The sequence below is a fragment of the Xenopus laevis genome, chromosome 2L (genome assembly GCF_017654675.1).
Source record: "Xenopus laevis strain J_2021 chromosome 2L, Xenopus_laevis_v10.1, whole genome shotgun sequence".
NCBI lineage: Eukaryota > Metazoa > Chordata > Amphibia > Anura > Pipidae > Xenopus > Xenopus laevis.
Genome location: NC_054373.1, coordinates 172778387 through 172794386, shown reverse-complemented (window position 1 = coordinate 172794386; position 16000 = coordinate 172778387). Strand labels below are relative to the sequence as shown.

Sequence of the window (16000 nt, the reverse complement as noted above, 5' to 3'; positions counted from 1 at the left end):
ATTCTAGTAACATCTCAGAACTCATAATAAAAATAAGGTTAACTTGTAATAAACCCCAGCAAAATACAAACATAGTAATTAAATGTTTTGTTGCTTGGCTGCTCTGTAGCGCTCGCCTGCAGGTTCGTGCTGTATATGAGATATAATAGTCCACTAAATTCTGCTGTGGACAGGGGATTAAGTCTTGCTAAATGATCACAAGCATTTACACAGTAACGAGGCAATCATGGACAAGGTCGCTTCTCATCCATAGATCCCCTTCCTCTGCCCTTGAAGATTATATGCACGCACAGTTTTGCACTTAACCTTTTATAGGTGCAATTGCCAGTGGGGGTGCTAAACCTGTAGAGAGATTCTTGTTTATTTTAGACCAGGGGCGTAAAAAAAACAGATGTCCAGCTGTCGTGAACTGCATGCCGGCAAATCTGCTCTTGCTTCAATACTTAGGACACATGCTTTGCTTTATTCCAGCCATACATCATACTCAATAAGAGGCCACAGACTTTTGTTGTTCAAGATACAGACTGACTATACCAATCATGTTTAAATTTTCTTTCTTTTGCTTATAGGTTAGAGTTAGCCCAAAAGGGTGGGAAAAAGTCTTCTGGTTTTAGTTGCTTCCCCTAGTTTGGAGCATAATGTACAGATTCTGAATTAAAAGGGAACCATCACCTTTACAACAAATCAACTGATGATTGATGGATCTTTTTTATTTTTTGTATTTTTTTGTAAAATTCAGACTCACCCCACTCCCTTCACCAAGTATCAAAGACGGACTGCAGAGGATTCAACGTGCCCACACTCTTGCATGGCTCCTCAACTGCGACTATCGAAGATAGGTACTGCCTCATTAAATAAAAGCCACTGTTTATTATAACATTAAAAACAGGTGGCTGTTGCAAGATGGACGTCTAACACCCCTTGATCATAGACATGATTAAAGGGTGTTCCCGAAACCTGTTAGCCGTCCATCTTACAGCAGCCACATGTTTTTTTAATGTTATAATAAACAGTGGGTTTTATTTAATGAGGCTGTGTGCCCTCCAATTTTTTAATTTTTGGTCTTGAATAGTCGCAGTTGAGGTGAGGAGCCCTGCAGAAATTTGAGCATGTAGAATCCTTTTCAGTCCTTCTGGGATAATTGATGAAGGGAGTGGGGTGAGTCTGAATTGTTTTGCTGAACTATTACAAAAATCTACAAAACACACAAAATAAAAAAGATCCATTAAGCATCAACTAGGGTTGTTGATTTAATAATTGAATAATTAAAATTTAAAAAATGATTTCCTTTTTCACTATAACAATAAAACAGTGCCTTGTTATCTTTTATCCTCACTGGAAGCAAAACCTATTGGGTGTATTTAATGTTTAAATGATTGTAGACTAAAAGTAGACTAAAGGTGATCCAAATTAGGGAACGATACCTTATCTGGAAACCCCAGGTCCAGAGCATTTTGGATAACAGGTCCCATACCTGTAGTAGCATTAGTCCCCATGAAAATATATATGTATGTCAACTCAGAACAGGTGTAATCCATGAATTCTTGTAGTCCTCTCATTTCAAGGAAAATTTACTTTTTCAACATTTACACTTTTCCTCCATTTTTGTCCAAAGTGGTGAAATATATTTTACACTTTAAAAAATAGACTTTCATATTGGATCTGTTGAGCAGCAGCTTTCCACTCAATCTGCCTGGCCAGGGTGCAAGGGAGTGATTTCATATCAAAGTCATAATGACCATTACTTTTGTATCAGCATCCCTAAGATTTGGCCACCACCCTAGTAGGGTTCCCTCAGATGATCTCAGCCTGAAGAAATACTAATGTAATATTGAGGTGGGAGCAAAATAATCAGGTGCATTTTTAATAATCTGAAGCTGCTATATAATATGTCTTTTGAAGTTTCCGTGCTGGAACAAATGCTTTGCTCCAGGACGGCTATAGAATATGTCTTCACCATTTGAAATTTCCGTCCTGGAGCAAATGCTTTGTAGTGAATTTCTAAAACATCACACCTGGGAAAGCAGATCAATAGCAACCACCCACTTGTTTTTATTCAGCCCTTTAATCAAGGCAAAACAAACAGTGTTAATCTTTTCATTTCTTTATCTGCAGGTCATGTTGAGACAAGAGGGTCACAGCAACAGTCAAGTCATTCAAACGCAGACGACATCCGCTGTGGTTCTCCTTCCTGATGCCGGGTTTTATATCATAGAAGTCAAAGCCGTTAGCGAAGGTGGGGACGGCATTGCCAGTTCTCAAATCAGAGTGCCGTCTTATTCAGGTAATGCGTTAGAAGTCAACTGCTCCTTAATGGTATTTGACACATTAAGCAGATGATGACAAATGTTGTCAATAAAGGAAGAACTATGCATGTATATATAGAGAGAGAGAGAGAGAGAGAGAGAGAGAGAGAGAGAGAGAGAGAGAGAGAGAGAGAGAGAGAGAGCTGTTCTGAGTTTCTTCATTTGAAGAAGTAGGGTTCAAAATGTTATGCATAATTTTTCAAATCCTGTGAGTGAGTTCTTTGCATAATCCCCCTCTGAATCTCTCTCTGTATATAAATATGTATACTCAGCTTCAGTCAAGTAGTCTTTCAATCCAGTGTATTCACAAGCCCATATTTCCATGTTCCAAGTGCCGAAAGCTTTGGCTGATTTGGTTCACTCCACAGACAAACAAGATAGCCAATAAAAGTATGACCAGCTTAATTGAGGCATTAGTTAAGCCTGAGGAGGTCACTAAGCACCAAAGAACATAGGATATTCAGGTCTGTAAATGATTGGTCCATAGACCAATTATGAGCAAAAAATAAAGGTTTATAGATCTGCCATATATAGGGAATAATGCACCCCCATAATATTATATAAGGATATGATAAATCACTGCTTTTACATAGTTCATGGAACTCGAAAGTGACTTCTAATATCATCATTAGGGATGTAGCGAACTGCGGATTTGGTGTTCGCGAACGCCGTTCGCGAACACCGGCAAAAAATGCGAACGTTCGCGAACAGTTCGCGAACTTCGAACACCCGCTAAAATCGTTCGATCGAACGATCGAAGGATTTTAATCGTTCGATCGAAGGATTTTCATTCGAATCGAACGATCTAAGCCATTCGATCGAATGCTTTTCATTGGATCGAATGCTTACAATCGTTCGAACGAATGGAAATCGTTCGATTTTTAGCGGTCGAAGGAATTCGAATGGTCGAATGGTCGAACGATCGAACGCGAACTCAAACTGCGAACGGTCCCAAACGTTCGCGAACATTCGGCGGATGCGAACGGTCGAAGTTCGCGCGAACTAGTTCGCGGGCGAACAGTTCGCTACATCCCTAATCATCATATGTTTCAATGGGTAGTAGTACCCAAGGGGTCTGCTTCCTCGATAGTTATGTCACTGGGTGGTACATTATTGGCAATAATACAAAAGTTCCAGTAAATCATGTCACAAAAATGACATCACTAAGTACCGGTTATGACTGGGACATCACTAAGCACCGTTTAGGTGATTTAAGGAAAAAAAATGACAGGACATTTGTATAAATGCTGAAACTATACATTTAGGGAGTTATTTACTTAAACTTGATTTTTTTGTGGTCTTGAATTTTTTGTGGAAAAACAAAACTCAAATTTTTCAAGATTTATTATCCCCGATGCTGAAAAAAGCCAGAATCCGTAAAGCCGGCATCTCAACAACTCTAGGTGCAACTGTATCAACAACTCTAGGTGCAACTGTATCAACAACTCTAGGTGCAACTTTATCAACAACTCTAGGTTGACAGACGTGCCTATCCAAATTTAAAGATATTCTAGTCTGTACTGCCTGATAATCCAAAAAAATTGGGGTTTGCAGGCAATAGCGATTTGGGAGTACAGTCAGAAAACTTTGTACGTTTCCTGTTTTTGCTTGATTTTATCGAGTTTTTTCCTGACGTTCAATTTATTTTATTGATAAAATCCTGGATGGGAGTTTGGTCAAGTTTTTTTTTACTAAAAAAATTAGATTTTAGTAAATATCCCTCCTTAGAAGCAGATTAGAAATAAGAACTTGCCACTGTAAAACTCAATCAAATTCCACCACTCTTTCCTCATTCGTATGGGATTTTTAGAGGCATATTTTTCAATGGGTAAAAGAATTCAACATTTAATAAATACGCCTTCAAAAATCCCACAGGAATGTATAGAAAGTGGTGGAATATGACTGTGGTGAGAACAAATTTTTATTATCACATTTCTATATAGTACATAGTTCTGTAATATCTGTGTACATATTTTGTTCATTTATTTTGTTCATTTTCTGAAGCATCTGTAAAAGCAATATTTATTGCGAAGCAGAGTTATTGTGCAGTTGACTCACTGCCTCCTTTATCAAGCAGTGAAAAATGCTCATTAAATTGTCTTGCTATTGTAATCGGCATAACCTAGGGTGCAGTGAAAGTCTTGATTAATGGGGTTATACCTTATAGGAGTGATTTTCTTAACAAGATTTTTCTGTGAAATACTCCGCTGATTTATCTTTCACAATCTGCCAGCATGTAAATATTAGGCCATTACTGTTTTCAATAAATAACATCATGCGAAGTGTAAGTCAGGCATTATTATAGTCATTTAAAACTGGGGTCGTCTTGTGGGGATAAATGTAGTCCTTTGATAAATGCGACACACACAGATACACATTAGCAAGGTGCAACATTTCTTTTTATTCTCTCACAATATCCCCACATTTTGATAGCTGTGAAAAGCACTTTAATAAAGCTGAAGTTCATTTTCAAAAAGAGGAATTCAAGTAAATGTTTCTGTAGGATTCTGTATGTAGAATGGGATTTAGAGCTTGAGCACTTATATTCTTTTATATCTATTAGTGGAATTATAATTGAATGGCTTATTGGCCAATGTCATCATGGCCATTGGCCAACGTTCTACACAGCGCTCACCACTAGCACCAACACCATTACAGAGCTTAGTGATTGGCAAATCTGACCCATTTGTCTTCATCAAAAATTCACAAAGTGAAGAAAATTCGCCAAAATCCATCTATGTCTATGGGCGACAATTTTTTTTTACCCATTGGGCGAAACATGGTGAAACATTTTGCTCATCACTGCATTGTTATGAATCTGGGATATTGGACAGTCACAGTCCTCATTCAAAATCCTCTAGGGCATTATCCATACAGTATAATGCCAGATTGGGGATCTTCCTAAGGTTATACAGGAACGTGTCATTTAATAGAAATTGTTTACTTAGCTGACTGTATTATAAAATTTGCCTGAAAAGGGAATCTGTTAATTTCCAAAATCACTGCTGTGGCATATCAAAGAAAACCTGCTGACAGGTTATTCAGTGAAACTAATATCTCATGAAATGGTTTGAAGAGGTGTTATAGGACAACACCTTGGGGTTGTTCACCTTCAAATTAACTTTTAGTATGGTGTAGATTGTAAAAAGTAACATTCTGAGACAATAAGCAACTGGTTTTAATTTTTTATTGTTTGTGAGTTTTGAGTTATTTAGCTGTTTATTCAGCAGCTCTCCAGTTTGCTATTTCAGCAATCTAGTTGCTAGGGTCCGAATTTCCCTAACAACCATGCACTTACCTGAATACGAGACTAGAATATGAAGAGAGAAGGCCTGAAAAGAAAGATGAGTAATAAAAACTTAGTCAGTGACCCCTGAAAAGAGTCAGAAAAACAAATAATTCAAAAACTATCAATAAATAACAATTGAAAAGTAAGACCAATGACAGCTAAACTGCTCAACCTGTGCATGTAGGGCTACTGTAAATTACAAATACTGTCAGCCTCAATATTTAAAATTGGAGGCCCATTTATCAACATTCTCATTTTGATGGTTTTAGAGGTTTTTGAAACCATGAATAAACTCATTTTCTCTAAAACCATGAATGCCATGTAATTTATTAAACCATCAAAACATAAAAAAGCATGAATGAAAAACGATGAACAATGTGCTAAAAAATACAAATATCTTTAAAACCTCTAAAAATTCTAGTTTAGCTAGACAAGTGCTAGCTAAATGAGAACCTCTAAAAATCTGAATAGCTAAAAAAGGTCTAATAGGTTCAGCGCTGCACCTATTGACTTCTATGGGACCTCAACTGATTTTACTTGGTGAAGTTTTTGTGGTTTTACACTTAATAAATCTCAATATTATGGGGCCCATTTATCAAACCGCAATTTTTTTTGTTGAGGTTTTTAGGTGGAAACCTAGCTGCTAGAAATTAGAATCCACAAATATGCCATTTCAAACCTGTCAAGGTCATGTAGAAGCCAATGGCAGATGTCCATGAAGTTGTTTCTTGACATCATGATCTGCACTGGATAATCCGAAAATGTAGTTGATCGATAATTAGGGATGGGAATTTGACCCATTAACTTTCGGCAAAAATTCACCGCTGGCGAAATGTCACATTAAAGTCTATGGACGTCAAAAAAAACTTGTTGCGGGCGTCTTTTTTTTTTTTTTGTCGCACGACGCCATACAAGTCTGTGGGCATCATTTCCGCGGCGAAACAAGGCGAAAGAAAATCGCTCATGCCTATCGATAATTAAAGGCCATGTAAAGTCTAAAATAGAATAAGGCTAGAAATGCTGTATTTTGTATATTAAATATAAACATGAACTTACTGCACCACAAGCCTAATCAAAAAAATAATTTATGCTTTCAAAGTTGGCTACAGGGGGTCACCATCTTGTAACTTTGTTAAACAACTTTGAAAGACTAAGACTGTGCACATGCTCAGTGTGGTCTGGGCTGCTAAGGGATCCTCATAAACAAAGCTGCTTAAGTTCTGCATGGCTGGGAAGTAAGGTGGGGGCTCCCCCTGCTGTTCATAAGTATGATTGTTTCCCTGCAGAGCAGTTAGAGACCGTCTGACAATTCCTATCCACAGTAAATGAAGGGAGAATTTCACTACATACAGTCAGGTTTCTTATAAAAATGGTACACGTTTTTTAATTAAAGTATATTGGAGATATGTTTCTTTTTCATTAAAGAAAGTAAAAATGTGATTTTATTTTTTTGCCTTTAAAAAAAGTTGAGTTTTCACAGCGAAAACATGATAAAATCAAGTCATATAATACGAATGGATGCTCAATTTTTTTTTGACGGTTTAAATCTTCAAAATGTGTTTGGTCAGATTAGTTGTCATAAAAAAAAGAGATTAATTGCAGTTTTATTAATTAAGCTCCTTAGGGAAAAAATGTAATAAAATTTGCATAGAGAACAAATTTGAGAATAAAAATTTGCAATCAATATTACATTCCCTTAGAGTTAGAGTTTTAAATAAATATAAAGAGTTCTAAATAAATATAAAAACACATTTTTAGAGAAAAAATATAATTTGTGAAAAAATAGAAATTCAAATGTTAGTAAATAGTCCTCTTAGGGGCAGATTGATCAAGGGTCAAAGTGAATTTGAGGGAATTTTCGAAGTAAAAAAATTCGAAATTCAAAAGTAATTTTTTGGATACTTCGACCATCGAATACTACGACTTTGAATTCGATTCGAAGTAAAATAGTTAGAATATTCGACCATTCGATAATCAAAGTACTGTCTCTTTAAAGAAACTTCGACTTCAATACTTCGCCAAATTAAACCTGCCAAAGTGCTATGTTAGCCTATGGGGACCTTCTAGAGCAGTTTTTTGAAGTCGAAGTAAAATTGTTCGATCGTACGAAATATTTTTTACTTCGACCGCAGAATACCCAAATTCGATGAAAAAAGTTCGAATTCGATGGTCGAATTTTGAAGTATTTTTTACTTCGAAATTCGACCCTTGATAAATCTGCCCCTTAGAGTTTGAACACTTCTGAGTTGGTTCTGATGAGAAAATTATACCTTTAAGGGTAGGACTACACTAGACTTACAGTCGTGACGTGTCGGATCAACGCTGTGACTTCATCCAGCAATGCAATCACTTACCTTATTTCTGTTGCATCAAATTTGACGCCTGCGTTTTTGAACAGCGTGTCGGATCGCTCCAAAATCGTCCGTGTAGTCCTACTCTTAATGTCAAGGATGTGTTTCTCTCTTTATGTATTACTTAGTTTGCCTTCTCAGTCACAAGTACTATAAGTCTATTAAGCACATTCTTCTCGAGCCCAGAGAATACAAATTAAGGAATAAGGCTGTAAGAGACCCAGATGGTGTTATACATTGACAGAAAAAGTGACAGGTGTGCTCTGTTCTGAGCAAAGCTATTAAATGCTATCTCAGCATCCCATTCATCAAATGAGCTAAGTGATACAAGTGCAGACTTATTTACATGTGTAAAATATTGATCAATCAAGGTGCTTTGCACACGTTTACAGAAAATTCTTAACCAATTTGCAATAAGGTAAGATGTGGACATTACTCCCAGGGTATCGCTAGGCTATTGTGGTTTCCTGGTACAAATGTAGAAGATTGAGAGATAAGTATGTAGAGTAGTGTCTCATTCCATTCACCAATAACATAAGTAGTTGATTTGATCTGCATTTTACAACATAATGACTTATTGGATAGTATTGTGACTTCCATAGCAAGGCAGGTTTGCTTACAGAATTGTAGTCTTAGATAAAAACCTTAGCTGCATTTAGGGGTAGTCTTTCAGATCGTCAGCATATTCAACAAGAAAAGGCATGGGGGCATAAGACAGGACCAAGTAAAAAGAAGATCTTCTTCACATAATGTTACGAATAAGGTTTGCCAAAAGTACAGAAAAAATAGACCTTAAGGGTTTGATCAGGAGCTCTCTGTTTTGGATCCAAGGTGGCAACATCCGTGTAGTGACATCATCGCTCAGCGTTGTGACGTGGCAGCCCATGACATCATTGTACTGCATTTCAGTGAGAAAATTTAAAATAAAAGGACTCAAGAGAATTGGGTTCAATGCCTGAATAAAGGTTCTTCTCCTGAGAGTTCCTTGGTGCTCTATAATTGCTTTTTGACTTATCTTTGGATTTCTGATCCTTTTGTTTTTACTCCTGACTATGCTTATAGCTGCCTGCTTTTTTTTTCTTTTGCCTGGATTCTGACCTTGATCTTTTTAACCCTTCGGATACCATGAATCGGGTAATTTCCTGTCAAGTCTGCATACAGGCATCTTCCTTGGTCACGACTTTAACCTTTTAAGCCCTGACACAGGAATTAATCCTAAATCCCCTTGAGACTGGGTTTAATGACTTACACAGTAGCTTTCCAGTTACTCCTTACCATTGATACTAATATACTAGAAGACACGCCATATACTGATTAGGGCTCCTGGGGTGCTCAGTATATGGAGTCAGGGCTGGATTTACATAGCGGGTGCCCCTAGGCCCACTGTCTAGGCAAATTTTCATAATCGGCACCTGAACAATGTGGATTGGGCACAGGAAATTTACAAAATTATTGTATCTTCTGAGCATCCCCAGTGTTTTTGAAGAAATGTGGGTGTGGTTGGACAGCATGCCGCCCCCCTAAAATCCTGCCGCCCTAGGCCCGGGCCTAGGTGGCCTTTCCACAAATCCGGGCCTGTATGGAGTGGTTCAATTTGAAGGCTAGTTGTCACAAAAAGTGTGAATTATATTTATTACATGGAAAGGATTGACAGACTGATAGTTCTTTCACATAAATTGTATATATATATATATATATATATATATATATATATATATATATATATATATATGTATGTATGTATATATGTATGTATGTATATATATATATATATATATATATATATATATATATATATATATATATATATATATATATATATAACATGGAAAGAATTGACAGATTGATCTTTCTCAAGATATTTCATTATATATAATGAAACAATAGAATTCCTAATGAATCAGATGCAATTTGAGTGTAGGACTGGCCAGACCAAGGATGACTTTGACGTAGTTGGCCAGCTTAAATATATTGCAATATATGGACAAACAATCCCTGTTTTGTTTAAAGGGTAAGGCATTTTTTAGTAGCAGTATGCACAAAATGTCTCTGTCTTAAATATATTGATAATGGGTTGAGTGCAGAGGACTTTTGTATTTGACTATATATATATATATATATATACTCCTTCATGCGGCTGGAGCACTCTAATCATTAGGTAATTGCCTGGGTGCAGGTTATCATGAATAATGCATAGAACAACAAAAACACACATAGGACTTATAAAGTGCAAAAAAATAAAACAGATTTATTGCAACGTTTCAGCTCCTGTACTTGAGCCTTCTTCAGATGGTCACCATAAATCTGTTTTATTTTTTTGCACTTTATAGTCCTATGTGTGCGGTTTATATATATATATATATATATATATATATATATATATATATATATATATATATATATATAGATACATTATTTCCCTAGAAATTCCTAAAATCTTATCTTGAAGGCCAATTATGCTGGTGTGATGGAGCTTTCCCACCAACATAGCAAATGCCAATACAGCCTTTATAATAGTTTTTGGTTATAACCTACTACAGGTATAGGATCCCTTATCCAGAAACCCGATACCCAGAAAGCTCCGAATTACGGAATGGCTGTCTCTCATAGTCTCCATTTTATCCAAATAATCCAAATTTTTAAAAATGATTTCCTTTTTCTGTGTAATATTAAAACAGTAGCTTGTACTTGATCCCAACTAAGATAATTAATCCTTATTGGAAGCAAAACCAGCTTATTGGGTTTATTTAATGTTTACATGATTTTCTAGTAGACTTGAAGACCCAAATTATGGAAAGATCCGTTATCCGGAAAACCCCAGGTCCCGAGCATTCTGGATAGCAGGTCCCATACCTGTATAATGCCATATTTTAACACATATTTCTTATAACCAAAAACTATTATAAAGGCTGTATTGGCATTTGCTATGTTGGTGGGAAAGCTCCATCACACCAGCCAAGGGATGAAAAAAGTCTAACCCTAATTGGCCTTCAAGATAAGACTTTCTAGGGCAATAATAATAAAACAGTAGCTTGTACTTGATCCCAACTAATATATAATGAATCCTTATTGGAAGCAAAACCAGCCTATTTGGTTTATTTAATGTTTAAATGAATTTCTAGTAGACATAAGGCACGAAGACCCAAATTACGGCAAGATCTGTTATCCGGAAAACCCCAGGTCCCGTGCATTCTGGATAACAGGTCCCATACCTGTATAATGCCATATTTTAACACATATTTCTTTTGTTTCAGGTAAAATAACAAGCTCTCAGACTTCTACACATTGCATTTCAGCAGCATCCTCATCTTTAATATTACTTCTGGCTTTGGTGATTCCCATGACATTATTGTGAAGAAGAAGAAGAAAGGCACTTTGTTCTTTTGCTTTTATGCTTATTTGTATTGACTACAAGTTAGACGTTTCTAATACATGAAGGCAATTGAACCCAAGACCTATTCCTCAATAAGACACCCAAAGACTATGTGGAAAAAAGACTTAAGAGGAGTGCGGCAAAATGATTTCTCATTTTTACCTTTAAGGATTATTTTGTATAAATGGACCGGTTTGCAAATAGTCCGTCCTTAGAAGCTTCTGTAAGGGAAAAGTGCAGTGACTTTGGTTTAAATGCCGTGGATTTCCTTCTATGTGATTTATTCTTTTTTGGTAACTTGAGTGTGTTTGCTTCTTTTGCTCAAGCAGTGATGTTCAGTACACATATAAACTGAGAAGGTATGAACTACATAGGGTTGGGTATGTTTGCTCCTATTCTTAAATGCTAATTCACTGCTCTTACTAATGTAAAAGATTAAACAACAATGGCTATGTAGCTATGGCACTTTACTGATTTACCATGTCATGGATCTGAAGAGGCCTGTGAACGGAATCATCATGATTTCGGAAATTAGAAATTGTTTTCAGACAATTATATGATGTTTGGTGGCTGAAATCTTTTTTCTTGTAGCAAGAAAAAAACAACAATATTTATGGTCAATAAAACAGCTATTTGAAAGTATAGTCATATTTAAATCATTTATTTAAAGGCTAACTTAACCCTATTTATTTATTTATTTGTTAATGTATTTGTTTGGATACTTTTGAACTTCCCACAGGCGGTATTTCTCCCCCTATTGTGCTGAATCCTGGATCATCCTTGTTATCTAGCTTTACATCAGAAAACATGTGTAGTAGACTTTAACTATGTCTGTCAACAAAGAAATATACCTGTCTAAGACTTCATGACTGCCATTCTCATGGGCAGACACCAATACCTTATTGGCGTCATTCAGCTTTCGGCCCCTGTTAAATAGTTCCAGACTTTTTTGGTTCAGGACCACAAAGTTTGATTCAACATGGTAACACATACTCCCAACAGTAACCCAGTTATAATTCTGGAAATATCCATAAAAGCAAATAAACTCTCGCCCTGAATTTCACCCCAATATGCCTTATTGCTGCACCCCCATCTAGTGCTTTGGCTCCCCTAATGGGGCCAACCCAAGAGTGGTAGTTTATAGTGGCGATGCATGGAGTTAGTTGGTCTACAGCAGTATTTCTTTAAAAAGCTAAAGACTTCATATGTGTGTTATTTTGTTTCTGATTTTAAAAAATCATTATTAAAGATGAGTCACGTTACTAGGGAAAATATACTTATTAATACATCTGAAAAATAGAAAATAAATATTTGCAGTATGAATCGAAAAATCACTCACGGTTGTCTCATGTGATATAGGTACATTGCACTAATTGAATTGACTTCTGTTCTCTTAGATTTCGACAGAATAACGAGTTTTCTACTTTTCTTCTCAATGTATTGATTGTTTATGTGCTCACTTGTCTGCAGTTTTTATAAGTAAGTGGTGACACCTGAAATTAGCATAGCTTATGTCTCAGGCCCAGGCCAAAGTATATGCTAGACATAGTTTTATATTCTATCTTTCTGTAAAGCAAAAGCACAGACAGGTAGGAGATAGGAGATTTCCATGCATTTTGAGGTCAAGTACCTTTTCTAGTCTATTATATTCAAGCCGCCCCATTAGCTTTTCAAAGGGATCATTTTAAAGTGTTTCCATCAAAAGCTATAATAGTATAAAGACAAATGCCCTCCTTTTTAAAGGAAAAACAATTATAAATATTAATTATAATTACTGATACATGTATGAGAGCTGTTATCCAGAATGCTCGGGACCTGGGGTTTTCCCGATAAGGGGTCTTTCCGTAATTTGTATCTCCATACCTTAAGTCTATGAAAAATACATTAAGGGGCCGATTCACCAAGGGTCGAATATCGAGGGTTAATTAACCCTCGATATCCGACTGGGAATTAAAATCCTTCGACTTCGAATATCGAAGTCGAAGGATTTTAGCGCAAATAGTTCGATCGAACGATCGAAGGATTATTCCTTCGATTGAACGATTAAATCCTTTGAATCGAACGATTCGAAGGATTTAAATCCAACGATCGAAGGAATATCCTTCGATCAAAAAAACTTAGGAAAGCCTATGGGGACCTTCCCCATAGGTTAACATTGAGTTTGGTAGCTTTTAGATGGCGAACTAGGGGGTCAAAGTTTTTTCTTAAAGAGACAGTACTTCGACTATCAAATGGTCGAATAGTCGAACGATTTTTAGTTTGAATCCTTCGATTCGAAGTTTTAGTCGTAGTCGAAGGTCGAAGTAGCCCATTCGATGGTCGAAGTAGCCCAAAAAACACTTCGAAATTCTAAGTTTTTTTACTTCGAATCCTTCACTCGAAGTTAGTGAATTGGCCGCTAAAACATGAATTAAACCCAGTAGGAAATATTTTCTAAAACATTATTATAGCCATGTTCTATAATGTGTTCTTTTTGAAACTATTCGCCAAGGTAGAGATCCCGAAAATGCTTAGGGGCATTTTTAGATGTGATTAAACCGGAGAATCCAGAAGTACCCCAACAGTTTCATTTTTTTTTTTTTTTGCAATTTATTAAAACTTTTCTGGCAATTAGTACCATTTTCCAGTTAAGGAAAAGATAAGCAAATTGGAACATCTATTAAAGTGCATAAATGTGTCGTTTCATCAGAACTGAATCAACTGCTTTGAGTACTCTACTAATTTTAGAGTAGGTATAATTGTGCCATTTTCCAAGTCATGGGATCTGAGGTGAATATCCTCATATTGTACAACAGTACATACATATTTTTTTATATTAGTCAGTGAATCATGTGATTCAAGTGAGATCACTAAGCACCATCTATAAGATTTTGCAGGTTATTCAATACTCTGATGTAATATATATATATATATATGGTTATTCACAGGTACCAGGAAAGTACAATTAAAGATATTAATATTGATTCATTTACTTTTTTGTTTTACAAAAATGTCACTAGCATTGCCATAGTAACTTGATTTGATGAATGTTGGGAATTGTGCTCCAATAGTGTCCAAAAGTGGTATCTTGTGAGAGTAAAATTTACAAGTAGATGTCCATGCATTTTGGTGTCCAGTACCTTTTCTAGTCCATTACATTCATATTCATATTCATATTAATTCATTTACTTTTTTTTTTTTTACAAAAATGTTACTAGCATTGCCATAGTAGCCCTCATTTGATGAATTTTAGCACAAAACATTTTTAGCTCAGTAATTTCATCATTGATGGAATTTACTACTCTGAGGCATTAGGCCGAAATCTGTTAAACGTGAAAAAGCCTATCTTGGTTTATCTCATGAAAACTGAAGTCTATGGGGGAAATTAGAATTGAATTAGGAGAAAAGTTTTCTTTTCAAATGGAATCTCACACAATGCATCAGAGTAGTAATCATAACTAATTTCACTGTTTCCATCAATGGGCCAGATTTAGAGATGTCCCGTTTCACTTGGCCGAGAAATTTTGACACAAGCGACAATTTTTATATGCACGACTCTTTTGTCCAAATGCATTAAAGTCAATAGGCCTCCGAATAATTTTACGTGTGATAATGTTGTTGAGCGTCAATATTTTTGGCTCAGTCAATTTTCTCACTGCAGTTTTGTGAAAACATTTGCCGTCGGCGAAATCTGGAAATTCGCCGTGAATCCATGCATGGTGAATAAATTCACCCATCACTAGCCAGATTTAGTGAGAAAAAGTTATCTCATGGTTTAACTTGTGAAAACTCATGTACAAGATTCAATTTGAGGAGAAATATAAATTCTCCAAATTCAGTCCCAGTTTTGTCCTCATAGACTTCAATAAAGTTTACTCATTTCTGAATTGAATTTCCTCTCAAATTGAATCACGTCCATTAGTTTTCATCCAAAAAACTTTTTTTTCACTGAATTGAATCTGGCCCATTGTTGGTTAAAGCTTAAAAAATATTCTGAATTGTTTCTAAACAAATTATTAGTCCGTGTTCTTATTTTAAAATATTACTGAAACTCCATTACATCAGAAGTATTTCAACCATTTTTCCAACATTGTGGACTGGTAGGAAAATATTGATGATTTTGTCTCTTATTTTGAATGGAAGATATAATAGAATTTTGCAAGGTCTGAGCAGGCAAATTTCGAAAAAGAAAAAGCATTATCTGAGAAAAATGATCCAAACTGAAGTAGTAGCTGAGTGAAGCATTTTGGCCAAAGTTTAAGTTTTATGAAATGGGAAACTGTAAAACAAAATCTGTGAAATCTGCAAACTTTCATTTTATTTTGATGCTTTATAATTAGGGCCATTAATGTAAAGAGTAATCTTAATGTGTTGGTAATTTAAACTCTACCAGTAAAATCCTATCTCTCTTTCTATTGTTTTTTATGTATATATTAATTTCATTCATATGTAAGTTAATGATCATGAAATGAGATGATATCTTCTTTTTTTAGAACCAGGTTTTTTTTTTCCTTAGCTAGTGTAGTTGTGAAGTTAGCATGACATTATTTTAAACTTTCAAATTCCTTGTATAGTGCATCTAAATAGTAAATGTTTATTGGTTTAACTATAGTAAATGCCTGTGTAAACCAATGCCACAGTAAAATCTTCTGAATTTGGTAAAAATCATACATTTAAAAAAACTAAAATTATGACACAACTC

General features: G+C 35.6%; 1 protein-coding gene across 1 annotated transcript in view; it reads left to right on the top strand.

The window, feature by feature from the left end:
* Window positions 1-11775, top strand: part of LOC108707575 (contactin-5) — an 879452-nt gene extending 867677 nt beyond the window's left edge. The window contains exons 25-26 of the mRNA XM_041582695.1: window positions 2116-2284; window positions 11201-11775. Of these exons, the coding sequence (XP_041438629.1) occupies window positions 2116-2284; window positions 11201-11301 (270 nt within the window). The 3' untranslated portion in view covers window positions 11302-11775. The remainder of the gene's footprint in view (window positions 1-2115; window positions 2285-11200) is intronic.
* Window positions 11776-16000: the final 4225 nt, after the last annotated feature.